This window comes from Microcebus murinus, chromosome 13 (assembly GCF_040939455.1).
Source record: "Microcebus murinus isolate Inina chromosome 13, M.murinus_Inina_mat1.0, whole genome shotgun sequence".
Taxonomy (NCBI): Eukaryota; Metazoa; Chordata; class Mammalia; order Primates; family Cheirogaleidae; genus Microcebus; species Microcebus murinus.
In genome coordinates this window covers 82,150,582-82,178,450 of record NC_134116.1, presented here as the reverse complement: position 1 = coordinate 82,178,450, position 27,869 = coordinate 82,150,582, and the positions used below count along the sequence as shown (strand labels likewise).

General features: G+C 55.3%; 1 protein-coding gene across 1 annotated transcript in view; it reads right to left on the bottom strand.

Annotated features, from left to right (window-relative positions):
- Positions 1 to 514: 514 nt before the first annotated feature.
- Positions 515 to 27,869, bottom strand: part of WNT3A (Wnt family member 3A) — a 41,458-nt gene continuing 14,103 nt past the window's right edge. Inside the window, exons 3-4 of the mRNA XM_076009642.1 lie at positions 8,282 to 8,547; positions 515 to 994 (exon numbers count right to left, since the gene is read on the bottom strand). Coding sequence (XP_075865757.1) covers positions 515 to 994; positions 8,282 to 8,547 — 746 coding nt within the window. The remainder of the gene's footprint in view (positions 995 to 8,281; positions 8,548 to 27,869) is intronic.

Below are 27,869 nucleotides of genomic sequence, written 5' to 3'. Positions count from 1 at the left end.
TGGTGTCCTCGGGGCTGGTTGGGGGCTGGAGGGGCTGCAGGCTTTTCTCAGTAGGGGTCCTGGTCTGGAGGGTGGGCAAACCCCAGGCTGAGGGAGGGGGGTGCAGGCCTCCACCCCGCGGATCATCCAGAGGCAGGGGCTCCAAGGGAGGGGGCCCAGGATCCCAGAGGCATGGGGGAGGGGCTGAGACCTTGCCAGGCCCCATGGGTTCCCCAGGCTCTACGCAGACAATGGGGGTGGATGGGACCTTGTGGGGGGAAGAGAGGGACAGGAGCCACGCCCCACTGGGGCGGGCTGCCCCTCTCAAGTCCCTCCCCCAGAGAAGAGCCCCGCCCCCCTCCGGAACCTAGCCCCTTCCGGAGGAGCTCCATCCCCAGGGAGGAGCCCGCCCGGAGTCCCGCCACGCCCGGCGCCCCACGCAAAGGCCCGAGACCCCGCCCGCAGAGACCCCGCCTGCGGGCGGGCGGGCGGGCGGGGGCCGGTCGGGAGGAGCGCCGGCCGGCCGGGCCGCCGCCTACTTGCAGGTGTGCACGTCGTAGACGCGCGTGCACTCCTGGCAGCTGACGTAGCAGCACCAGTGGAACACGCAGCGGCACTTCTCGCGGCGCTGCTCGGTGCGCGCGTTGTGGCCGCGGCCGCAGCACAGCAGGTCGCAGCCGTCGATGCCGTGCGAGCTCACGTTGCAGGTGCGGTCGCGCGTGCCGAAGGAGCCGGTCTCGGGGTTGGGCTCGCAGAAGTTGGGCGAGGCCTCGTAGTAGACCAGGTCGCGCTCCGTGGGCACCTTGAAGTAGGTGTAGCGCGGCCGCAGCGTCTCCACCCAGCCGCGGGACTCGCGGTGCTTCTCCACCAGCATCTCCGAGGCGCTGTCGTACTTGTCCTTGAGGAAGTCGCCCACGGCGCGGAAGTCGGGCTGCGACCACCAGCACGTCTTCACCTCGCAGCTGCCCGACAGCCCGTGGCACTTGCACTTGAGGTGCATATGGCTGGCGATGGCCTGCGGGGGGCGCGTCGGGCGGGGTCAGGGCGGCCCCTGCTGCGCCCCACCCCCACCCCCACCCCGGGGGGCCCTGCTCCTGCCCGCAGCCTGCCCGCCCGCCCGCCCAGAAAGCCCCCAGCAGAGCCCGGGCTCCCAGGCGGAGCGGTGCGCCCCAGCGCCGCCCACTTCCCCAGGTGCGGAGTCTCCCCCTGGCCAGACCCAAGGCCGCCCTGGCCCCGGTGAGAACTTGCGCCGTATCTAGGACAGGCCGGGCGCGGTGGCTCACGCCTGCACTCCTAGCACTTTGGGAGGCCGGGTGGGATGGCTTGAGACCAGGAGCTGGAGACCGGCCTGGACAACATAGCAAGATCCTGTCTCCACAAAAAATTTAAAGCATGAGCCAAGCCTGGCAATGGGCGCCTCTAATCCCAGCTACTCGGGAGGCTGAGGCAGGATCGTCCCTTGAGCCAAGCAGTTTGAGGGTGCAGTGAGCCGGAACACACCACTGCACTCCAGCCTGGGAGACAGAGTGAGACCCTGTCTCTGGAAAAAGGGTGGAGTGAAGGAAGGCAGGAGCTGCAGCATGGGAGGGCATACACTGAAAGTGCCAGATGGCGGTGCCAGCGTGTACGTGTGCAAGGACGCAGGAGGGACGACCTTGGTTCCGACAGGGAGAACCCAGGCGGGCTGCTCAGAGGAGGTGTCTGTGGGCTGGGTGGAAAGGCTTGCCATGGGCAATGGAAGTGGCCCAGGAAGCCGGTCCCTTTATGGGGACTACAGGCAAGGAGGGAGGCAGTGCTGGGACATAGGCGGTGGGGGCCTTGGGCGCTTGGCTGAGGAGCGTGTGGTTTTCCCCATGGCAGTGGGGAATCGGCTTCTCTTCCCTTTTTTCTTTAGGGGAAGGGGTGGAGTTTGGGCAAGGGGACATACAGAACTCTCTACGGCGGCACTGGCCACATGCGAGCCCATGAGACATGGCCGGTCCAAATTCAGAAATGCCATAGGTGCAAACCACATGCTGGATTCCCAAGGCTGAGTGTGAGAAAAGGATATTAAATATCTCATTCATAATTTTAACATTGCACACATTATTAAAACAGTAGCATGTGGGCTATATTGAGTTAAAGGAGGTTGAGTATTAAAACTCATGTCACCTGTGTACTCTTTCAATGTGGCTACTAGAAAATGTGTAATGACCTGTGTGGGTCCCATTTGTAGCCCTCATTATATGTCTATTGGACAAACCTGGTCTAAGGCTTTGACGGGGCTCTGAGTTCAAATCCTGCCTCTTTCCTGTAGCCCTCTCCCGGCTGTCTCTTGCACCCATCCTTCTCATATTGAGCCTTTCTGGTGGAGATGTGTAGAGCAACATGTTTCCCTACCCTGTCCAGTCCTGTTGTCTAATAGCTGTTTTCTTTTCTTTTGTTTCAGTTTTACTTTTTTTTTTTTTTTTTTTTTTGAGATGGGGTCTTGCTCTGTTGCCCAGGCTGGTCTTGAACTCTTGTCCTCAAACAATCCTCCTGCCTTGGCTTTCCAAAGTGTTCAGATTACAGGTGTGCACCACTGCACCCAGTCCCAGTTTTACTTTTGATCGACATCATATAGATGCATAATTTTAAAATTTCAATAGTTTCAAGGACCTGTTCAGTAGAACAGGAATCCTGGTCCCATATGCCATCCCTTGTAATGTTTATGGCTCTAATAACACTTGTCTTGCCACTCCTTGATTTTTCAGCATTAGGCATTATCTGTTGCCCTCTCACCATGAAGGATGGGAGTTTAGCTCTCCCTTACCACCCCACCGGTTAGATGAACACTTCCCAGCCACCACCCCCTCCTACCCTAAAAACAAGTGTAATTTCAGATCAGTATTCACTGCTGATGACATTGGGACTACATTTTTACTACATCATAACTACATCAGGACTACATCATAACATATTATGATGACTTTTCCTTTCTTACATGACCTTTTGTTGTTCCTGTTGTGAATGTACCTGTCACTGATTCAGCCCCCAATTCTCCCTTAATTGTCTAAATATCCTCTTCAAGATGTTCAAACATCAGGCTTCATATCAACTTCATCTTCTTGGAGATATGTTTTTATCATAAAAGGTCTTATAAATTTTGTGAAATATGCACATCTGAAAACACATTTTCTACTAGCCCATATAGTTGATAGTTTAGCAGGGTATAAAATTCTTGGCTTGAAGTCATTTTTATCTCTTAGAATTCTGAAAGTACTACTCCATTTCCTTTTAGCTTTCATTGTGGTTCCTGAAAAGTCTGATGCCATTTCGATTCCTGTTCCTGAAGCCCAATATTCTCCTTTGAAGCTTGGAGGGTTCTTCCATGTCATAGCCTCTGAATTCCACGACAGTGTGTTTTGATGTGGATCTTTTCCCTCTGTCTAGGGATTAATTTATGTTCACAAAGTGACACATATGTGTCACTTAGTGGGCCTGTTTGGTCTGAAACCTGTGCTCAGGTCTGGGGAAACTTCCTGATTGTTCCTTATCTGACTTCCTCTTCTTTGCACCCATCATTGTCTTTCTTGGCCAGATCTTGCAAATATTCTGTTTTCTTCTATTTTCCATTGCTTTGTCCTTTTCACTACTTTGGGAGAGGGTGTCTCAACTATCTTCCAGACTTTCTGCTGAGATTTTTGCTTCTGTTATCATATTTTTAATTTCTAAGGGCTCTCTTTTTCTCCGAATGGTCCTTAAAATTAACATCCTGTTCTAATTTCATGGATACCTGTATCCATGTTTTATCTCTTTGAGGATATTTAATGATAGTTTTTTGAAGTTTTCATCTTTTTTTTTAATGTGTTTTCCCACATTTATGTTTCCAAAAAGCATAAATATTGTTTTTAGTTTGTTTGTTTTGGCCTTTAGCAGCTATATCTATTAGAAGCTTTCTTCAGAGGTCTGGTGATCCTTGGCTATCTGCTCATATTTAAAAATGGGGCACTATAATTTTTTTTTTTTTTTGAGACACAGTCTCAACTCTATTGCCCAGGCTAGAGTGCAGTGGCATCATCATATATCACTGCAACCTCCAGCTCCTGGACTCAAACGATCCTCCTTCCTCAGCCTCCCGAGTAGCTGGGACTACAGCTGTGCACCACCACGCCCGGCTGCACTAGAAATCTCACTGGACATTCCTGTGCATGGGAGGGGACTTGTCCTCCCTGGATCCTCACTATACAGTGATCTAGCTGCATTGTTTTACTGGGGACCTTCCATGCCAGCATCTCGAAGCCTCTTCATTTGCGTTGACCAGATTCCCCAGAGGAGATCTTCCATTCCCCAGCTCGGAGGATATTAATACTTGGGGTTTGCTGCCAGGATTAGGAAACCAAGAAGAGAGATAATGGCATGCTCTTCCGCACGTAGAGAGACTGTTTCCACACTGGCAGCCTCACCTTCAGGTGTGTTTGGTGTCCCTCAGACCAGAGACTCGGCCTTGCCCTTTTCAGAGAACAGACCTCTGAACTTCCGCGGTGGGAAGGGGAGAGCTGCTGCCTGGCTACGAGCAGGTGCGCAGAGGAGTGGATGGGTTGCTCAGCGCCCGTAAAATAAACTTTCAACCCCATCTTTACCTCTACTTCTCAAGATGCCTGACACGAGGAATTCCTGGACTGGGCCTCAGATTTCTCCTCTGCTGGCTCAAGCCTTCGTTTTCTTGGGTCTGCTTGATTCACCTCTCTGTGTGTTTTTTTTTTTTTTTTTTTTTTTGAGACAGAGTCTCGCTTTGTTGCCCAGGCTAGAGTGAGTGCCGTGGCGTCAGCCTAGCTCACAGCAACCTCAAACTCCTGGGCTCAAGCAATCCTGCTGCCTCAGCCTCCCGAGTAGCTGGGACTACAGGCACGCGCCACCATGCCCGGCTAGTTTTTTCTATATATATTAGTTGGCCAATTAATTTCTTTCTATTTATAGTAGAGACGGGGTCTCGCTCTTGCTCAGGCTGGTTTCGAACTCCTGACCTCGAGCAATCGGCCTGCCTCGGCCTCCCAGAGTGCTAGGATTACAGGCGTGAGGCACCACGCCCGGCCCATTTCTCTGTTTTTTAGCTTTCAAAGTTTCGTTACCGTTCTCTCCTTTCCTGTTTTCCGTGTTCTCATGTGTATCTGTCTACCCGTCTACCCATTTCCTCTGCCCATCCATCCTCTGTCTACTCACATCATCCATCCGCCTGCCATCCATCTCTTCCCTCTATGTTGAATCTGTCCCATGTCTACCCACCATCTGCATCTACTATCTATAGATCCCATCCATCCCTCCCTCTGCTTATATCTACCTATCTCTATATATCTATTTATTTAAAAATTAATTGATTGTCATTCCAGCGGGTTTCCAGGAGGGTGCAGAGGGAAATGTTTGTGTTTGGCCTGTCATCTCTAACTGGAACTCAGTCCCCATTCATTCTGCAGTTCTGCAACTTTTATAGTATTCTTTTCCAAATCTGTTATATTCTCTCTTTTTTTTTTAAATAGTTTCTAGGGGGGAAATGGGCATTTATTGAAACCTTAAAATCTGTACCCCCATAATATGCCGAAATAAAAAAAAAATAGTTTCTAGTTCCCTGTTGAAATGTTCACATTTGCACTTTAGCTTTGTGAACATAAGCAAGCCTTTTCCCCCTGATAATCTGTGCCTAATAAATTCTAGCATCCAGAATCCGTATGGGTTTTGTTTCTGTTGTTTCGCTGATTAAAATTCACTGTGTCATGAGAGCATGTGAAAGGTTATCTTTAATTGTGTGCTGGACATTGTGTTTGCAAAATTCTTATAAAAAAAACGTTCAGACCTAGAAAAAGGTTACATCCTCTTCCAAAGAGGATTTTGTCTGCGTGTTCCAGGTGCGCGGGGACTCCTGCAATTTGGGATCACCTGAATCCAAGCTCAGGTCTTGAGAGGTTTCTAGCCTGCCTGTGTGCACAAGCGCTGGGCCACTTCGGTTTTCTGTCACTCCCCAGGGTTCCAGCTCACACTGGGGAGACATTTAGCAGAGGGCACGCCCGCCCCTGGCCCATGGTGGGCTCTTAGCTCTGCGAATCTGCCAGAATCCTAGCTCAGCCTCTGCTGTCTCTTCCAGACCAGCAAACGGCCCCAGGGACAAAAGCTGCCCCAGGCACCAGGCCCAGCATCCTGTCTTCACCTGCAGTGGGGGCTGCTAACTCTTCACTAGACAGTGAGAGTCATTCCACACTTACAAATCATCTAATAGAGGTATAACATCCGTACCAAACAATCAAACAATACACGTGTCTGAAGAGCAAGGCATGCAGAACGTCACAAATGATCTGCCCGGAACACCAGCTCCTCGGGGACTCCCACCCTCCCCTCTCCCTCCCCCGGGTGGGGATTCTAACAGCATTTTCTTGATGACTCATAATATCGAGCCACAATATTGTGGCCATTTCTATATTTTCTTTCACAAAGTGGCTTTTCATGTTTTTAGCCAACTTTTCTATTGGGTTGTCTATCTTTTTCTTCTCAATTTGTGCGGTTCTTTTTATAGTGCAGCTTTTATATATTTGTTGGATATCTGTGTATGAGCGTGCTCTCCTATACTGTTGCCTTTTCAGGACCACGCCAGTGCCTTTTTATTAAACAAAGTTCTTAATTTGAATACGGTCCATATCCATCTGATTTCCTTTCACTGTGAATGGTTTATTTCATTTTTTTTTTTTTTGCCTGTTCAAGACATCTTTGCCTCCTCCAAGGTTACAAAGATGTTCTCCTAGGTTTGCTTGTAAAAGTTGTATTCTTTTGCCTTTCCCATTTGGATGTGGAATGGATGTTTACAGACGGTGTGAGGTGGGGAGATCTGGGCTAGTTTTTTCCCGTACTGCTACCCGCCGTGGCCTGTCCTGTGCTGCTGACACTGCACACCTGAGACCGGGCAATGTGTGCACTTATTCTCTCACAGTTCGGGAGGCTGGAGCGCTCAAGATCAGCGTGGTGGCGGGTTAGGGCCTGGTTTCTCTGCTTCCAAGTTGATGCCTGGAACACTAAGTCCTGCAGAGGGAAGGAACGCCATGTCCTCACGTGGTGGGGCGTCGGGTGGGGAGAGAGACCCCTCCCAAAGCCTTTTCACAGCAGCATCAATCCATTCCTAGCAGCCAAGCCCTCCTGACCTAAATACCTCCCAACACGGTTGCACTGGGGATCGAGTTTCGAACATGGGAATTTTGGGGGATCCATTTAAGCCATGGCACTATTTAACTGATTGCATACCAACCATTGACAAGCCCATTTCCCCTACTGCACTGCCCGATATCCTCTATCACGAATCGGGCGACTGTATACACGTGGAGATTCTATTATGCATTTTTAGCAGGGTGCCTTTTATATTTCATCCTGCATTTGAAGCTGTCGTCAGCAGGAAGACTGGTCCAAGCTCTCTAGTCCCTCACTGTCGGAAGGTAAATATCCCCTGGTCATGCTTCGGCGCTCTGCAGCCCCCAGGTTCCACTGGCCAAGGCCAGCGCCATTGTCCATGGCACACCACCGGGCCCTCACACCCAACCCTGCCTGTCAGCAGTCATCGCTGTCTGGGTCCCCCACTGACCTTCTGACCACGTCCTTTTTAACAAGCTGTTATGGTCCGGAATGCTTGTGTCGCCTCCCAAATGTATACGTTGAGATCCTCACCTTCAAGATGATGGGATTAGGAGGTGGGGTCTTGGGGAGGTGGTGAGGTCAGGAGAGTGGAGACCTCATAAATGAGATGACTGGCTTATTACAGGGACCCCAGGGAGAGGCTCAGCCATGTGAGGACACAGCAAGGAGGAGGCACCATCTGAGAACCAGGATTCCAGCCGTCTGCCACGCCTTGATCTTGGACTTCCAGCCTCCAGAACCGAGAGCAACCAACTCCCACTGTTTATAAGTTAATTATCCAGCCTAAGGTGTTTTGTTATAGCAGCACAAACAGACTGAGACACAAGGGTCACGATGGCCGTCACAGGCTGGTCCCTGCCCGTCTCTCCACATCAAACCTTCTTTCTCCCTCTGCATGCGTATTCTGCCCAGACTAAACCACCTTCAGTCTTCCCCCCACCCCGGGCTGCCCGGGGGCCTCTCCCGGCCTCTCCCAGCTGAGCCCCTGCCACTGCCTCTGGCGCCTGCTCGCGTGCACCTGGTCAGGTGCACACGTGCATCTCCTCGGGGCACACCTTCTTGGGATTTCTGCACTCGTCCCGACGCCTCCCTCCCGGCCCGTGCAGCGGCTCCTGCAGGCCAGTCCTTGTCCCCATCCTCCCTTCCCCCGGGAGGGCACTGGCCGCGGACCTACCTGGCGCCCGGCCTCGTTGTTGTGGCGGTTCATGGCGGAGCGGGCATCTGGCCGGTTCTCCCGGGCGTCCGCGAACTCCCGGGACACCATCCCGCCAAACTCGATGTCCTCGCTGCAGCCGCCCCACTTCCAGCCCTCGCCCGGCGAGCCCTGGTGGCGGCTGCTGCAGCCACAGATGGTGGCCGCGCCCTCCGCACAGGAGCGCGTCACCGCGAAGGCCACGCCGGCCGAGGCGATGGCGTGGACGAAGGCTGACTCCCGGGTGGCTGTGGAGAGAGGCGAGGCGCAGGGTTAGCGTGGCCGGGCCCCAGCAGCTGCCGGGGGCAGGTTGGGTGTCCCTGAAGAAGGTCGGCGGGACACGGTGGCTCAGGCCTATAGTCCTGGCCCTTTGGGAGGCTGAGGCCGGAGGATCGCTTGAGCCCAGCAGTGTGAGGCTGCAGTCAGCTACGATGGCGGCGCTGCACTCCAGCCCGGTTGACAGCAAGACCCTGCCTCTAAAAAATAACAAGCACACAGAGGGCCGACATGCACCCGGAAAGATGTCTGACCTCACTCTCCACGGGGCAAAGCAAATCAAAACCCAAGGAGGTGCTGCCACACCCACGGGGACGGCCGGAGTCCGTGCAGAGAGCAGCAGGTGCTGGGGGGCCGCGGAGAGACTGGGCCCCTGCCTGTGGCAGGGTGGTGGAGGCGTGGTCCCCTCGGGAGGCTCTCGCCCACGCAGCTTCCTCAAAAGCTACACAGCAGCCGTCACCCCCTGGGTTTCCCCGGAGGAAACCACATGCACAGAGAGTCTCGGAGACGATCACTCACGAGAGTCCAAACGGGACGCACCCAGACACCCCTGCCAGGCGGACGTGTCGGAAAACCGCGGCGTGTCCCTCCCGCATTGGATTCAGCAATAACAAGAAAAACAGCATGAAGGATCTCAGATCGTCACACTGGCTTAAATAAAAGGCAGCAAAAATCAGACAAAAGAGAGCCGCCACCTCCTGGCACCCCGGCCGGCTGGAGTGGAGACCCCAGAGTGTGGCCCAGGCCCCACACGCTGCCACCTCTCAGAGCGGTGGCCGGCCCGCTCCCCCTCCACCCCGAGCACCGGGCACAGCCCAGGGTCCCGGTGTCCCCGTGTCCTCGCCAACACCTGCTGCCGCCGGCGTTTTCATTCTGGCTGTCCCGGTGAGTGTGAGGCGGCACCCCTCTGGTTTGGGCTCTTCTGGGATCTTCCTGAGACAGGGCCCTCCAGCCCCGCCTTCCTCAGCGCCAGCCCGCGTGCCTGGGTGTGGCCCAGCCCTCAGCCTGGTCCTGCAGGGCGGCCCGGGCTCCTCCGGACAGGACGGGTAAGGCAACCTGCAGATGCTCCTGCACCCACGGAGGGACGGCCTGCCGAGGGCGGGCAGGGGGACGAGGGGAGGACTCGCCATCCGCCGCGGGGGAGCAGGGCCCCTGCTGCCCGCCAGGCGCCGCATTCAGGGACAGGACGCAGCAGCCAGGCGGGCACGAACCTGACCTGCTGATTAGCAGGGACTTCACAAACCTAGCCGGAAAAAAGTGCTCTGGGCTTTGGAGCTCGCAGGCCTGGGGCTGAGCCTTGGCTTGCCCACTGGGGACGGGCGTAGCCTTGGGCAGCTTCCTCGACGCCTCTGCGGCTGCCACGGGGGTCCTGAGCCCCCTTCTCGGCTCGGAGCTTCTGTGTCTCCTTGCGGACAGGAGGCTCCTCCAGAGCCAGGGGCCTCCTGTGGGGCAAGGCGGGGGCCGGGGGTGTGCCCTGCTGTGTCCTTCACCTCCTCCCGGGCAGAGGCTCCCAGTGGGCCACTCGGGGTTACGAGACAGTCACCCCAAGGGGCGTTTGACCTCCTCTCCCTACCTGGACGCCCAGGCAGCTTGCATCCAGGCGGGGGTGAAGGGCAGGCAGGCGGGTTGCGGGCTGGCCTGGGAGAGCCTGGGGCCTGTGTGTGCCCCACGGCCCAGGAGGGCAGGACGAGGGCTGGGGCCACACACTCGAGTGCGCACACTCAGACACACCCACACACTGTCACCAAAAATGCGTTTCCTCCCATTCCAAGAACATACAAAGCAGAATGTGCGGCTATGGCCTTGCGCTGGCTTCCCTTCCTCCCGTCCCCGACCCGGGGACTGGCAAGGGCCCCAAGGACCCCCTCTGGCCTGCTTCCGGTGACTGTCCCCGTGGATCTGCCAACACTTCCCTGACGGCCTCTGCAGGCCCCGCTGCCCCATCCCCTCCCTGGGTCCTGCACAAGCAGGGCCAGGACACCTGCTGCACCCAGCCGCGAGCCAGAAGGGCTCTCTCCATTTCTTCTGTGTCCTCCGGCCACCACCAGCTCAGGGAAGGGCTCTGCCAGAGACTGTTCACGCCACGCCTGAAAATCGGCCTTGACCCCGATGTCTGCTCCAGCCCTTTGAGGTGGCCCTGGGACCTCCCGCCAGTCCTGCCACTGTCCACCCTTCTCTGTGGGTCCATCGCCCACCTGGACCTGAAGAGGAGGCTCCTAGTAGGCAAGGGCCCCAGCCTCTAGCCTCCCGCTCACACACTCGCGCACACTCCCATGTGTGCACACTCACACATGCACGCACACTTGCACGTGTATACACAGGTGCACACTCACACGTGTGCACACTCACTTGCATGTGTATACACACGCGCACACACACACCCACGCACACTCACATGCATGTGCACAATCACATGCGTGCACACTCACACATGCATGCACTCACATGTATACACACACGTGCACACTCACACACACATGCACACTCACACATGCACTGCAGGCTGAGCTCCTTGCCGGATGCCAAGCTGGCCGTGCCAGGCCCCTTCCCAAATTCTCCTCGCCTGAGCTCCCTGGCCTCTAGCCAAACGCGGCCCTCTGCCCTCCCATCGGGCTCTTTCTGGCTCCTTCCTGGGCTCACGCAGCAGCCGGAGGCCGGGGTGGTGTCCACGGTTTGCCCACGTGACTCCTTCCCCAACCCTGCCGCTGGCGGGTGGGGGCGGGCAGACAGGACTGTGTCTTGTTCAACTTTTATTTCCAATCTGGACACAGGGCCTGCCCCACAGGTGTCTTGGGGCCAGAGGAGGCGGCAGGAGCCAAGAAGGTCTGAGCCCATCCTCAGCAGGCCCGCCCTGCCGCCCAGGGACCCAGGCCCAGCATGCCGCGTGACCCTTGCATGGACCAGGAGCAGCCAGGTAGCCGCCACCCCCCACCTCTGTGAAGCTTGAAGCCCCCGCCCCCGGTAGGTTTTCCTTTCCTGACACAGCTGTTCGGTGTGCAGACAGGCCTGCAGGGGCCTTGCTGGACCAAACGCACCCATGCCCCCTTTGGGGAGCCCCCTCACCCTGGTCTGCTCTTCAGGGATGGGGCCACCTGGCTCCCACGGGAGTCTGCCCCCAGGGCCACGCTGAGAGATAAGGGGACAGCCAGAGCCTGGAGCCGGGCTCTCCTGCCTCCACACCCTGCCCGGGACTAGCTTGGCGTCTCCGCTTATCAGGACTCGGGGACAGCCCAGGGCCGCCAGGCACACTTGAGGGAAGGGCTCGTGCTGGGGCTTCCACTGGAGAGAACAGCGCTCGGTCGCCAGCTAGCTGGGCCGGCCTCCCTCCCTGTTGGGCCTCAGTTTCCCCTCTGCCGGATGAGGAGAGGCTTCCCCTCCACAGAGAGGCTCAGATCGCCAGTGCAGAGAGCTGCCGCTGCGCTGGTGAGGCCGAGGCGGAAGCCGCAGGCGGGAAACCCGGGAGCTGCCGTGCCCTGGCGGAGCCTGTCTCCAAGCTGCAGCCACCAGGCCTCCAAGCAGGTCCCTGAGACATCGATCCGTCACCAAGGGAAACCGACTGTGCCCCAGACCAGCCTGGCCGGCGGCGCCGTAACCCCAGGATGGGGGCTGACACCCTGGCACGGCACGGACCCGGTTGGTGACCTCTTGATCCGCAAAGGACACACATTGCCTTCGAGATGTTCTTGCCAAAAATGCGTGGCCTGCCTCTAGTCGGGAGACGGCGGACCCGCTGGGATGGAGGGCCACCCACACGGTGCTGTCACCTTTCCCAGAGGTCTCGGGGCACGAGGGACCGGACAGCCCAGAAGAGCCCGAGGCACACCGCCACCAAGAGCAGAGACGGCCGGGATGGGATTCTGGGGCAGAAAAGGGAGCCGGGTGGACACGAGCGGAATGAGTGAGTCTGGGGTTAGGCGATAGGACGCACGCCCAGTGTGCACGGACGGGCGCGGCTCGGCCAGGGACCGCGGCAGCAGGGCGGGCGGCGGGGAAGGGCCCAGCGCCACGTGGCAGCGTTTCTGAAAGTCTAGAATTATTCCCAAATAAAAAGTTAAATAACGTCCTGAGACAGCCTTGGGGAGGACCCCGGCGTGGCCAGGCAGCACTCACAGCGGCAGGAGGCTTTCCTGCCAGCAGGACGGATTCTACCCAGGGCTCCACGGCCAGGTTTTATTGGGTTCATTGCCCACCCCACCCCCGAAATCGCGAGCGCAAACGGTGGGGTATGACGGGGAGCCGTGTGCGTCTTTCCAGAGAGAATTCATTGCTTCTATCAGATTTCCACAGGGGTTTGGAACAAGCAGGTTGTGTCCTGCTGCCCGAGAGTCACTCAGCTCTGGCTGTGAGGGAGCCGGGCCTGGGGAAGGCGCAGCTAAAACTCACACCCCCAGCAGCCAGATCACAGCCAAGCTCCGCCACAGACAACACCTTTGTCAGAGGTTTCTGCTTTTGTTGACACCGCAGAGGCAGCAGGGACGGAGCTGGGCGGGAGGCGTCCTGCTCTGGGAAGCACCAGCCACCCCAGAAGGCGAGGGAGTCTTCTCCGCCAGCTCTAAGACGGGTGCTCGCAGACAGATGCTGCGGATTTGGCCAAGTTGCCCGGGGCGTGGATGCCCTGCGCAGGCCCAAGAGTCTTATTCTAACACTGTGATCAGGTGTGGGGGAAGGAAGAAGACAGGAAATCACATAACAAAATGGTTCTGTAAGGGAAGTATCTTCCGCCTGGGAAAACCGTGTTCCCCAGAAACTTGCCGTGGTCTCATTTAGCAGTTGTCTACTGAGCTCTTGCAAAGTCTTAATTATCTACCTTTTCTTCCTTCCTTGTATTCATTCATCCACCCATCCATTCATCCATCCATCATCCATCTACCCACTCATCCATCCACCCATCCATCTACCCATCCATCCATCCATCTATCCATCATCCATCTACCTACCCATCCATCCACCCATCCATCCACCCACCCATCTATCCATCCATCCATCCATCCATCATCCATCTACCCACCCATCTATCCATCCATCCATCCATCATCCATCTACCCACTCATCCATCCACCCATCCATCTACCCATCCATCCATCCATCATCCATCTACCCACTCATCTATCCATCCATCCATCCATCATCCATCTACCCACTCATCCATCCACCCATCCATCTATCCATCCACCCATCCATCTATCCATCCATCCATCCATCCATCCATCCATCCATCATCCATCTACCCACCCATCTATCCATCCATCATCCATCTACCCACCCATCCATCCATCATCCATCTACCCACCCATCCATCCACCCACCCATCTATCCATCCATCCATCCATCATCCATCTACCCACCCATCTATCCATCCGTCCATCCATCATCCATCTACCCACCCATCCATCCATCCACCCATCCATCCACCCACCCATCTATCCATCCGTCCATCCATCCATCATCCATCTACCCACCCATCTATCCATCCATCCATCATCCATCTACCAACCCATCTATCCATCCATCCATCCGTCATCCATCCACCCACCCATCTATCCATCCATCCATCCATCATCCATCTACCCACCCATCTATCCATCCATCCATCCATCATCCATCTACCCACTCATCCATCCACCCATCCATCTACCCATCCATCCATCCATCCATCCATGCATCCATCATCCATCTACCCACCCATCCATCCACCCACCCATCTATCCATCCATCCATCCATCATCCATCTACCCACCCATCTATCCATCCATCCATCCATCATCCATCTACCCACCCATCCATCCATCCACCCACCCATCTATCCATCCGTCCATCCATCCATCATCCATCTACCCACCCATCTATCCATCCATCCATCATCCATCTACCCACCCATCTATCCATCCATCCATCCATCATCCATCTACCCACCCATCCATCCATCCACCCACCCATCTATCCATCCGTCCATCCATCCATCATCCATCTACCCACCCATCTATCCATCCATCCATCATCCATCTACCCACCCATCTATCCATCCATCCATCCATCATCCATCCACCCACCCATCTATCCATCCATCCATCATCCATCTACCCACCCATCTCTCCATCCATCCACCCATCATCCATCCACCCATCCATCCATCCATCCATCCATCATCCATCCACCCACCCATCTATCCATCCATCCATCATCCATCTACCCACCCATTCATCCATCCATCCATCCATCATCCATCTACCCACCCATCCATCCATCATCCATCTACCCACCCATCTATCCATCCACCCATCCATCCATCATCCATCTACCCACCCATTCATCCATCCATCATCCATCTACCCACCCATCTATCCACCCATCCATCCATCATCCATCTACCCACCCATCCATCCACCCACCCATCCATCCATCCATCCATCATCCATCTACCCACTCATTCATCCATCCACCCATCCATCATCCATCTACTCACCCATCTATCCATCCACCCATCCATCCATCCATCATCCATCTACCCTCCCATTCATCCATCCACCCATCCATCATCCATCTACCCACCCATTCATCCATCCATCCATCCATCATCCACCTACCCACCCATCCATCCATCATCCATCTACCCACCTATCTATCCATCCATCCATCCATCATCCATCTACCCACCCATTCATCCATGCATCCCCCATCTATCCATTTAAACATTATCTATCCATTCATCTACCATCCATCTATCCATTATCCATCCATCCATCCATCATCCATCCACCCACTCATTCATTCATCCACCCATCATCTATCCATTCAACCCTATCTATCCATTCATTTACCATCCATCCATCTATTATCCATTAATCCATTCATCCATCATCCATCCACTCACCCATTCATCCATCCATCCACCCCCAACCATTCAACCATTACCTATCCATTCATCTACCATCCATCCATATATCCATCCATCCACCCATCACTCATCCACCATTCATCCATCCATCCACCATCTATCCACTCAATCATTATCTATTCATCTAACATCCATGTATCCATTATCCATCCATCCATTCATCCATCTATCATCCACCCACCCACTCATTCATCCCATTCATCCCATTCATCCATCCATCCACCATCTATCCATTCAACCATTATCTATCCATTCATCTACCATCCAGCCAGCCAGCCATGCATCTTTCATCTATCCATTCAGGATCTGAGAGTCCATAATGACCAAGGCAGGAGGCTCAGAGCTGGGAATATGAGATGAGTAAGAAGCAAGGTGCCCACTCTCAAGAACCATGATAAGAAATGTTTGAGAAAGTAGACTGCTGCTCAATATGATGCAATTTCTAACATCCCAGGCTTTCTAAAGTTGAAGGAGCTTCAGGAGGAGGCAATCCCTGTCCTGGGAAGGAGAATGAACCAGGAGAAGCCTTCCCCATCTCCAGCAGAAGGCTCTGCATTGTAAGTCAGGTTCTTTGCCTTGGCTGTGCTGAACCACCTGGCTTTTGGACCTTATAGGTCACGAAAGAAAGACTAGGGGGGACAAGGACACACAACAAGCCTTGGCAACATGAGCTCTGGGGCAGACCTGGGATGGATGGATGATAGGTGGTGTCTGGCTGGATGACTAGGTGGATAGTTGGATGGATGGATGATGGGTTGATAGATGGCAGATGGATGGGTGGATGGTGGATGATGGGTTGATGGATGGATGGATGGATGACTGGGTGGATAGTTGGATGGACGGATGATGGGTTGGTAGATGGCAGATGGATGGGTAGATGGTGGATGATGGGTTGATGGATGGATGGATGAGTGGGTGGATGGATGGATGAGTGGGTGGATGGATACATGGATGGGTGGGTGGGTGGGGGCATGGATGATGGATGGATGATGGATGGATGAGTGGATGGTGGATGGATGGAAGGAGTCTGGGCACTTGAGGGAGTTCTGTGTGGTGACAGGTGGGCATCTAGGGGAGGGCAGAAGAGCTGCCCAGCAGGGCTCCATCATCCCTGAGGGCAGTGCAGTTCTCAGATGCAGGGAACCACGAGATCAACTTTGATGGTTAGTTTGCCTCTCTGGGTCTCAGAACTTCTGGACTAGTGGGGTTTTAACAAACCTCTTATTTCTAGATTTGAATTTCACAGGCTTGCCAGGTATCAGAGATCATTTGGGGACTAGCAGAGGGACTGCAAAATGTTTTTTTGTTGTTGTTGAGAGAGGCTAAGATATATAATAAATAAATATCATCACAATTTCAGAAAAGGAACCTTTAACACCAAACAGGGAGGATGTATTTCCTAAACTCTTATATGCTGAAGAACGTTTGCACAAATCCTTCCAAGGTCCGTGCCGTTCATATGTCACCATGAGGCTAGTTTTTGGCCACTATTTGCTGAGCACTGACTGTGCTCTAAGTGAACAAGAAGGCTGCAGCCTCTGTCCCCAGGGAGCTGACGTTCCCACTGGGGGGTCACCCAAGAGGCCATTTCAGCAGGGACGGATGTGTGCTCAGACAGAGGGTGCTGCCCTGCCCAGGGACAGCAGTGGGAAGAGTGGGTCCAGGCAAATCTCTCATCTACCAATGAGAGAATGGGCCCGGAAGGAAGAAGGCTCAGAGAGGGTTGGCCGTGAGCACCAGGCTGCACAGCAGAACCCCAACAGAGGGGTCCCAAGAGAGGTTCCTACATCCACCATCCTGGGCTCCTGCAGCTCCACTGGGTGTTTCCATGGCTGCAGCCTCGAGGGGGTGGGGAGCTCACTGGCCGGCTCAGCCCCGCGCCCCACAGCCAAGGTGGAGATGCTGTCCGCACTCCCTGGGCGGGGCCGGCTGTGCGGGCTGACCCTGGGGAGAGGAGAGGGACAACGTGGGACTCCTGGGACGTGCCTGCCGGCCCCCAAGGGGTTCCTGAAGAGAAGGTTCCTAGGAGGAGGATTGTTGTTCCAATGCGACCACCAGACCAGGAAATTGGGCTCCTTGGGGAGGCAGGGAGCTCTGTCTGTAGGGGCTCACCCAAGCAGGCCCCTCAGGGAAGCCCAACAGGGAACTGGGCCTGGGGCTGCCCAGCCATGGTCACCTGGGGGGCAGTGAATCACTTCAGGGCCCCCTGGGGACTCGGGCTCAGCGGTTCTCAGTGGGGTGGGGGAGCACACCTTTATCTGTAAAAGAGTCCCCACGTGATTCTGACACATCATTGCCGAGGCTGAGAGCCCCCATGCTCAGACTCCGTTCTGTTCTGACCTCTCTCCTCTGGACTGTGAGCAGACGGGAGGCCACGGACAACCTGGCCAGGACTTTGTAAGAGCTCGACAGGACCTTGCCAGGAGAGGCGGGGGCTGACCGTGGGGGCATCTGGGACACACTGAAGCCTGACCTCTACCAGAGGGCGGGTCCCTCGGTTGCAGGCACTGGGGCTGAGGCCCTGGCTGCTGCCAGCTGGGGGCCAGGCTGGGGCTCAGCCCTGGAAGGGGTGTGTGGATCGGCCTCTCCGGCCCTGTCCTGGGGCCGCTGACCGCCTTCCCTCTGGGCTCAGGGGCTGCTTGTGCAGAGTGTTCTCTCCGGTCCCGCCCAACCTCTCCCAGCCCTTCCCCTCAGGCCCTGCAGCCCCGCAGCGCTCCTCTGGCCAGTGCTGACACCCCTAGCCACAGCAGCGGCACAACCATGACGGCAGGCTCCGTAGGGGCCACCCCGCTGCAGCATTGCCCCACTGCCCAGCAGGGCATCTCTGCTCACTCCCCACCCACCCGGAACTTGCGCATCCTCACCAGGGACAGCAAACCCCCTCTGCCTGTAAGCTGTCCCAGGAGTCTCTGGGCCAGGTCTGCAGGGCATATCCCCGCCCCACAGGCCGGTCCCTAGTCGTCTGTGAGCCCGGTCGCTGCCCTCCCCTGGATGTCTCCAGCAAAAGGAACCCCTCTCTCCCTGTCGTAGCCGCTGGTGCCCGGAGGCTGGCCTCCGGAGTCTGGGAGGGTCTGGGCCAACACAGGCCCCTCACGAGCTGCACCCGGGCTGATGACAACGCCCCCGCCCCACACCCGGACACACAGGCCACGGGAGGCGGACCCTCGCTCCCTGGGCGCCGGTCTCCTGCCCGCCCACCCCGTGCCTCCGGTGGGAGGCCAAGGGAGGCTGCCGAGGAGACTGGGCCTTGGAGCCTGGCCGCGGCCACCTGCTCAGTCGGGTCCGGGACCTGCGGGTCACGGTGGCGCCCCGACCGACCCCACAGTCACCTGGGGACCACCGCCAGTGCAAAAGGACAGACCCAGCCCTTCCTCCAGCGGCTTCCGTGGGCGGGTCCAGCCCTGCGGCGGGGCGGGTGGGGGCGGGGGGCGACGACAAGAAGCCCCCACCCGCCTCCCGCGGCCGCGCGTTCGGGGCGCGCGACGCCCCGGCGCCTCCCCCGCGAGGGCGCTGCCCGCGCCCCGTTCCCGCGGCCCCGCGCAGGCCGCGGAGGAGCCAGGCGGCCCGGAGGGGGTGTCGCGGTGGCATTTGGCAATCCCGCGGCGGCGGCGGCCTGCACAAAAGGCCCGGAGCCACCTGAGAGCGGAATGCGGCCCGCGCCCCTCGGCGGCCGCGGCCCCTGACACCGCCGGGCGGCCCGCGCGGTCGGGCGCCGGGCGCACCAGCTGGGGCGCAGGAATCCGGCTTTGTGCGCCACTGTCACGCCGCGTTAGGCCCACAATGGCCGGCGATATTTTATATGAATTTCCCCCTGGTCGGTGATTAGGCGCTCGCAGGCCAGTCATAGCAACCTGGAAGTATGCGCCGCCCGCCAGGCCATCGGGCGCGAGGGGAAATCCCTATTCAGACGCTTTAATTCAACACCCCGAAGGGCGTGTGAATCGCCAACAGCATTTTCGCTTTCCCCTGGTGCTTAATCTTGTCGTCGTCGCCGGGACATTGTGCTCCCAGCCGGACGCGGCGGGGCGTCGGCCGGGGTCCCCCCTCCCGCTGCGGGGAGTTAATGATATACCGGGAGGGGAGGCCGGGGGCCAGCGGAGCCCCCCCCGCCCGCGACGCGCCTGAAACGGCAACACTTTCCGCTGGGGGGGCGGTCAGGGGTCGCAACCTGGATTTGGGGACGCCGGTCCCCTAAAGAGCGGCCCTCTCCGGCGACGTCCTGGCGCGCGCGCCACCCCGGGGCCAGGCGGGAGGCAGTGGACCACCCCCTGAGGGCTCCTGGGACCCTGCGGGGAGAGGACGAGGCTCCCCCACGCCCCAGGGATAACAGGGAAGTCGGGGAGACCTGGGGCTTGTCTTAGCACAGGGCACACGCTTTCTGAGAACCTGGCGTCCATAAGCGCGCGCCCCCCTCACCGCAACCTTGGTGCCCAAGGGGTCCCAGGGCAGCGACCTGGGCTTTGGCCACCGCGTGCTGTGAGCGGGGTCTGCCTGGGGCTCACGGGAGAGGGAGGCAGGCCATGTCAGCACAGGGCGGGGGCAGGGGCTGCGGCAGAGGCCACCAGATGAGTGAGGTCTCCACGGGGACCCCCTGGCCAGAAAGAGCTCGGCCATGGCAGAGCCGGGTGCCTGCAGGCTGCACCAGCCCCGGGTGCAGGGAGGCAAGCCCTGCTGCACTGGGAGGCGTCTGTGGGGAGCCGCACTGGGAAACAGGATGTTTGCATCCTCTTGCAACAGGGAGGTGCCTGGCCCGGACACTGGGGCGCACGAGGGACAGAGGGCACTGAGTGTGTGGGGATGGGTGGGGGCTCCGGCATCTGGGGGCCCTGGACTCTGGCCCTCACCCCCTCAGGGCCCCTGACCACTTCTCTAAGGAGCACAGGCCTGCTTGGCCTCCAGCAAGCCTGGCTGCCTGCACAGCCTCGAGTGGCCTGGCCCTGGGCCACTGTGTCCACGGTGCTCCCACTTGCTAGGTGTCCTCCTGGTGTCGCCGCCTCCCAGGCATGGCGGCCGTCCCTGCCCAGCCTCTGTGCCTGTGTCCTCCCTCAGCTTCACCTTGCCAGAGGTCAAGAGGGGCCTCTCCAGCTCTGCAGGGAAAGCAGGCCCTCCAGGGGCCCGGGCCGCCCCGGGGGACAGATAAGCTGCGCTGTTGCCCAGTCTCCATGCTCTCAAAATTCCTAAAATGCCTTCTGCCCCAGGCAGGTCGAATAGTCCTGCTACCTGGGGACCCAAGAGGAGAGAGCTCTTCAGAGCCTTCGCTCAGCTTCTGTGGCCAAGCCCCACAGTCCACGGGCTGGCGGCTTCTCCCAGATTCAGCCTGGTGGACTTGGCCTCCAGCCCCAGGTGGACGGTGATCGGCCGGGAAGCAGGAGGTGTGCTCATGCGCTCCTCCCTTTATGTCCTCACACGCCCAACATGCACACATTTGCACAGTGCACACACACACTCACACATGTGCAGACATGTGCACACACATGCTCTCACAGGGCACACATACACACATGTGCCCACACAATGCACAAACATACTTTCATACACACATGCACCCTCACATGCAGACACATGTATGCACACACATGCACATACTTGCACACAGGCACGTAATACACACATTTGCATACACACATGCAGGTGCACTTGCACACACGTGCACATGCACACACATGCACCCACGCAATGCATACACTGGGAAGTACGCTCACAGGCACTCACACACAGCAGCCTGGGCCCCTCTGCTCCAGCCGTGTTAAACTCTGTTCAACGAGGCCGACTCAGCAGGGGTGGCCAGGCACCCCGTGGTCCCTGCCACAAAGCCTGGGATGACCTTTGACACGATTAGGGTTGCCCTGACCCTAATCCAATCAGATTGATTACGGAGAGCATGGCCAGGGGGCAGGCTGGGGCAGAGCAGGCCTCTCTCTGGGGTGCCTCCTCCCCTGGCCACCAGGACTCCAACCATTTCTGAGTCCCCGGGCAGGCAGTGGGGAGGGGCTGGGGCTTCCCCTTCCTATTTAAATCAAATCCTCCAGAGGAGGCAGGAGGGGTCCAAGACCACATTCATCCGGTGGAAAGGAGCGAGGAGGGAGAGGAGGGTGGGAGCACTGGGGCAGAAGGGGAAAAGGGGAGAGCAGGTGGAGGGGAGGGAGCCAGAGAGAGCCCAGGGGAGGCGGGTAGGATGGGGTGGGGACCAGGCCTTTGCACAGGGCCAGCGCAGGCAATGCCAGGTGTCCGGAGAGTGCCCACCCAGAACTGGGACGCTGAGGTTGGACAGTCCAGGTGCCAGCCTGCAGGTGGCTTTCAGGAAGTGAGAGGACCTGCCCGCCTTGCAGGCTCCTGGCCATGTTACTGCTGGGCCCCACCTGGGGTCTGTGCTCACCCCCGTCCCTGGCACCCCCCTCACCTCAACGCCACCCTTGGTCTGAGCTGCCCTCTGCCTAGGGATGTTGGAGCCAGGCTGCCAAGGCTGCAGTCACCATTTTGCCATGGTGCCTCAGTTTCCTCATTGTGAAACAGGGTCAGTGCCGGCCTCGGTGGGTGGAATGAGGATTCAACTGACCACTGTGTGTTGAACACTTAGTGTCTGGAAAGCACTGAATACATGGTTTTATTTTTTTAAACAGAGTCTCACTCTGTTGCCTGGGCTAGAGTGCCGTGGCGTCAGCCTAGCTCACAGCAACCTCAGACTCCTGGGCTCAAGCGATACTTCTGCCTCAGCCTCCCAAGTAGCTGGGACTACAGGCATGCGCCACCATGCCCGGCTAATTTTTTCTATATATTTTTAGCTGGTCAGTTAATTTCTTTCTATTTTTAGTAGAGACGGGGTCTCGCTCTTGCTCTGGCTGGTCTCGAACTCCTGACCTTGAGCGATCCTCCCGCCTCAGCCTCCCAGAGTGCTAGGATTACAGGCGTGAGCCACCGCGCCCGGCCTGGATGCGTGTGTTTTAAAGAAACAAGGAAAGAAAATCCTTCAGGATTCAGCCCGAGTGCCACCTCCCCTGGGACATCCTCCCAGGATTCCCCCAGGCACGCACTCTTGTCCTTAGGCCACTCCCACAGCACATCTTTACTAAGCACCTGCTGTGTGCCAGAGCACACCTCTGTGCTGCCCACACCTGGCATGAGATAGAAGGATGCTGTCGCACGCCAGGCCCGCGGGAGACCCTGGAGGATCCCAGCTCTCGTTCTCGGAGACTCCTGGATCTTCCCGGAGCGTGCCCGGCCCTGGGGAGCTCGTCCCAGGCATCAAGAGAGGGAGCCGTCAATAATAACTGGCACTCGAGAAAAACAGGTGAGTCCAATCCCCTGTTTTCCACAAAATTAAAGAGGACCTAATAGAGTCATGTGCTGACAGACTTTTAAAATGTTTTGGTGATAGGTCACGGTGTGATTTTTGGCACATGTAACTCTGAAAAAAAAAAATGAAGAATTGAGAGACACAATAATGCAGCTCTTCCAGTTAACCTATTTGTTTACGCCAACCAGGTTTCTTAACACCTAGATCTATAAAGTTCAAAAATAAGGTGGGCCCACAGCTGACATCACACCCAGTGGGGAAAGACTGATAGCTGTTTCTCTAAGACGAGAAAGAAAACGGGGAAGTCCACGTTCAACTCTGCCATTCAGCATGGTACCGGAAGCTCTAGCCAGGGCAATTAAGCAAGAAAAAGAAACAAAAGGCATGGGAAGGAAAAAGTAAAACTACCTTACATGTAGAAAGCCCTAACAAATCTGCAAAAAATCTATTAGAACTGATAAATGACTTCAGCAAGGTGACAGAACACAAGAGCCATATTAAAAATCAGTTGTGTTTCTACACACTAGCAATGAACAATCCAAAAATGAGATTAATGAAACAATTCCATTTACAATAGCATAGAAAGAATAAAATACTTGGAAATACATTTAACAAAAGAGGTGCAACATTTGTACACTGAAAACTACAAAATGTCTTTGGAAGAAATTAAAATAGGCCAGGCATGGTGGCTCATGCCTATAATGCTAGCACTCTGGGAGGCTGAGGCCGGAGGATCGCTCAAGGTCAGGAGTTCGAAACCAGGCTGAGCAAGAGCGAGACCTTGTCTCTACTAAAAAACATAGAAAGAAATTAGCTGGGCAACTAAAAAATATGTATATTTTTAAAAATTAGCCGGGCATAGTGGTGCATGCCTGTAGTCCCAGCTACTTGGGAGGCTGAGGCAGGAGGCTTGCTTAAGCCCAGGAGTTTGAGGTTGCTGTGAGCTAGGCTGACGCCACAGCACTCTAGCCTGGGCAGCAGAGTGAGACTCTGTCTCAAAAAAAAAAAAAAAAAAAAAAAAAGAAATTAAAATAAATGGAATGATATGCCATGTTCATGGATCAGAAGACATAAAATTGTTAATAGAAAAATATTCCCCAAATTGATCTGCAGATTCAATACAATTCCTAAAAATCCAAGAGCCTCCCCCTGCACCTTTTTCAGAAATAGACAGATTAATCCTAAAATTCATATGGAAGTGTAATGGTCTCCAAATAGTCAAAATAACCTTGAAAAAGAAGAACAAAGATGGAGTACTCACATTTTCTGATTTCAAAACATACTACTAAGCCACAGTAATCAAAACAGTATGGCACTGGTATGAAAACAGGCATATGGACCAATGGAATAGAACAGAGAGCCTGGAAAGAAACCCATACATTTAAGTCCAGTTGATTTTAACAAAGATACCAAGACCATTCAATGGGGAAAGAATAGTTTTTGCAACAGATGGTACTAAAATAACTGGATTACCACATGCAAAAGAACATGACTGGACCCCTGCCTCACATTATATACAAACATTGACTCAAAATAGGTCAAAGGCCTAAATGTAAGAGCTAAACTATAAAACTCTTACAAGAGAAATTAATAGGAGTAAATCCTTATGACCTGGGGTTAGGCAGTTGTTTCTTAATATGGTATCCAACGCCAAGCAACCAAAGAAAAAATAGATTGGATTTTCTCAAAATTAAAACCTTTTGTGTATCAAAGGACACCATAAAGAGCATGAAAAGACAACCCACAGGATGGGAGACGGTATTTGCAAACCACATGCTGGATAAGGGAACTTGTATGCAGACTGTGTAAAGAACTCTTACAACTCAACAACACAAAGACAAATAACCCAACCAAAATGTGGACGAAGAACTGAATAGACATTTCTCCTGAGAGGACACGCAAATGGCCAACACACACAGGAAATGATGCTCGAAATCATTAGCCATCAGGGAATTGCACTTCATACCCCCTAGGATGGCTAGAATAAAACAAACAGAAAATAACAAGTGCTGTGAGGATGTGGAGAATCAGAGCCCTCATACACTGCTTGTAGCAATGGAAAATGTTGCAGCCTCTTTGCAAATGTTTGGCAGTTCCTCTGCCAGTCACCAATTCTACTCCTAGGTATATACTTAAGAGAATTGAAAATGTGTCCACACAAAAAGCAGCATTATTTATAATAGTCAAGAAGTAAAAACAGGCTGGGTGCAGTGGCCCACACCTGTAATCCTAGCACTCTGGAAGGCTGAGGCAGGAGGATCTCTTGAGGTCAGGAGTTCGAGACCAGCCTGAGCAAGAGCGAGACCCTATCTGTACTAAAAATAGAAAAAATTAGCCGGGCATGGTGGCGCATGCCTGTAGTCCCAGCTACTCGGGAGGCTGAGGCAGCAGGATCACTTGAGCCCAGGAGTTTGAGGTTGCTGTGAGCTAGGCTGACGCCATGGCACTCTAGCCCGGGCAACAGAGGAGACTCTGTCTCAAAAAAAAAAAAAAAAAAAAGAAGTAAAAACAACTCAAATGTCCACCAACAAATGAATGCCACACACATATATACAAACACACACAACATCCACATGCATGTGCACACACCTAACCACACACACATGTACTACATGCACACAGATGCCGCACACATGCATGCACATGCACATGCACATGTGCAGTGCACCCCACCCCCCCACGCATCCCTGACACACTCTATCAGCCACACCACCCTGGGACCTAACTCCTGGTGTGCACAGGAGTGGCCGTCCCCGAGGGAGCCACACCGTGTCATTACCCCAATCAGCAGCTGTGTGAAGTCGGCCAAACTGCAATTATCCTCCCATTTTATGGACGGGGACGCCGATGTTCCGGGAGGTGAGCCGACTCTCATTCCAGGTCACAGTGAAGCCAGCACCCGGCCTCCCTCAGCTCCAGCTTCTTTCCCTGCGAGGACCCCTGGCCTGTCCCTTGCAGGCCGTGAGCCTGGGGCGGGGGTCTGGGGTGCCGAGAGGCGTGAGGGCCAGGGCCTGAGGGCGCGGGGCGGGTGGCGCAGACAGCAGGGAAAGGGCGTCCCTGGCAGAGGGACCTGCAGGCGCAGAGGCCTCAGAGGCTGGCCCTGGCCCGTGTGCGAGACGCAGCCAGGAGGCGGGTGGGCAGCAGCGGGCTGCAGAGGGCAAGGGGCGTCTCTGTGTGCGCGGGCTGCTCCAGCACGCCGCCACAGCCTGGGCGGCTCAGAAACCGCAGGGGCTTATTGCTCTCGGTCCCGGAGGCCCGAAGCCCAAGACCGCAGCGTGGCGGGTCTGTGTCCGGTGAGGCCAAGCATTCTGGGTCACAGACGGCGCCTTCTCACGGGGTCCTCACGTGGCAGAAGGGGCGAGGGTCTCTCTGGGGCCCCTTTTATAAGGACACTAATCCCATCTATGAGGCTCCACCCTCATGACCTTGTCACCTCCCAGAGGCCCCACCTCCTAACATCATCACGTAGGGGGTGAGGCCCGGCACCCCCAGGACTGCAGAGTCCCGGGCAGGGCTTTCTCAGCACGAGCTGCCCTGCCTCTGCCCAGGCGCCTTCCCCCAGCACTGTGGCCTTCCCAGGTTTATTGTATAATCGCATCAAAAAGAAAAAAGTAACTTAGGAATACATTACCCAAAGAGGTATGAGACTCATACCCTGAAAACTACAAAACGTTGCTGAAAGACATTAAAGAAGACCTAAATAAATGGAAAGACATCCTATGTTCCTGCATTAGAAGACTTAATAGCAAGGTGGCAATACTTTCTAAAGCAACCTACAGAAGCAAAGCAATCCCTGTCAAAATCCTAATAGCCTTTCTTTTTTGGCAGGAATGGAAAAGCCTATCCTAAAATTTATTTAAAGTTGCAAATAGCAAGTTTAAATAGCAAAAACAATCTTGAAACGAAAAAACAAAGTTGGAAGACCCAGTCTTCCCAATCTCAAAACATACTACAAAATTGCAGCAATCAAAATAGTGTGGTATTGGCAAAAGGGTAGACATATAGATCAACAGAATGAAATTGAGAGTCTAGAAATAAACACATGCATCTATGGCCAACTGACTTTCAACAAGGGTGCCAAGACCATTCAGTGGGAAAAAGCATAGTCTTTTCAACAGATGGTACTGGGATAACTGGATCTCCACGTGCAAAAGGATATGGTTTGATCCCTACCCCACACCATATACAAAGATGAACTCAAAATAGATCAAACACCTAAATGTAAAAGATAAACTATTAAACTCTTAGAAGAAAACATAGGTGCAAATCTTTGCCACCTTAGATAGGGTGGTATTTACTTCGATACGACACCTAAGAAGACGGGACCTCACCAAAATTAAAAACTTTTGTGTATCAAAGGACACTCTCACAAAAGTGTAAAGAGAACCTACTCCAGTGGGAGAAAAATATTTGCAAATCACGCGTGCGATGAGTATCTAGTTTCCAGACTGTCTAAGGAACTCTTACAACTCAACAACAACAGAAGACAGAGCAATCCAATTTTTAAAACAGGCAAAGGACTTGGAGACGTTTCAAAGCAGATACACAAACGGCCCAAAAGCGCATGAGAAGATGTTCGCCATCATCAGCCATCAGGGAAATACCACGTCACACAGCATGGGATGGCTACGATTTAAAGCAAAAACAAAACACAGCAGAAGATAGTCTGCGTCCGCAAAGATGCGGAGGGACCGGAACGCCCGTTCACCGCCGGTGGGAGTGCAAACCGGCGCAGCCGCGGCGGGAGCCCGAGTGGCGGCCCCTGGAAAAGCCAAGCACAGGATTTCCCTGCGACCCAGCACCCCACTGCTAGTGACACAGCCCCAAAGACTGGGGACAGGTGTCTAAACAAATGCTCGCCCGAGAGCATCCACAGCAGCACTACGCACAGTGGTCGGGGGCGGGAAAACCTGTGTGGCCATCGATTGCCGGCAGCACGAATGAGCAGCTGTGGTGGTCCCCGCGGTGGAGGCCATTCAGCCATCAGAGGGAATAAGGTGTCGGGACAGGACAGCCTCGACCACCCTCGGCGGCGTGGCCATGAGAGGAGCCAGACACGCAGGGCACAGCGGACGTCCACGGGAGGCAAAGCCACGGGCGGCATG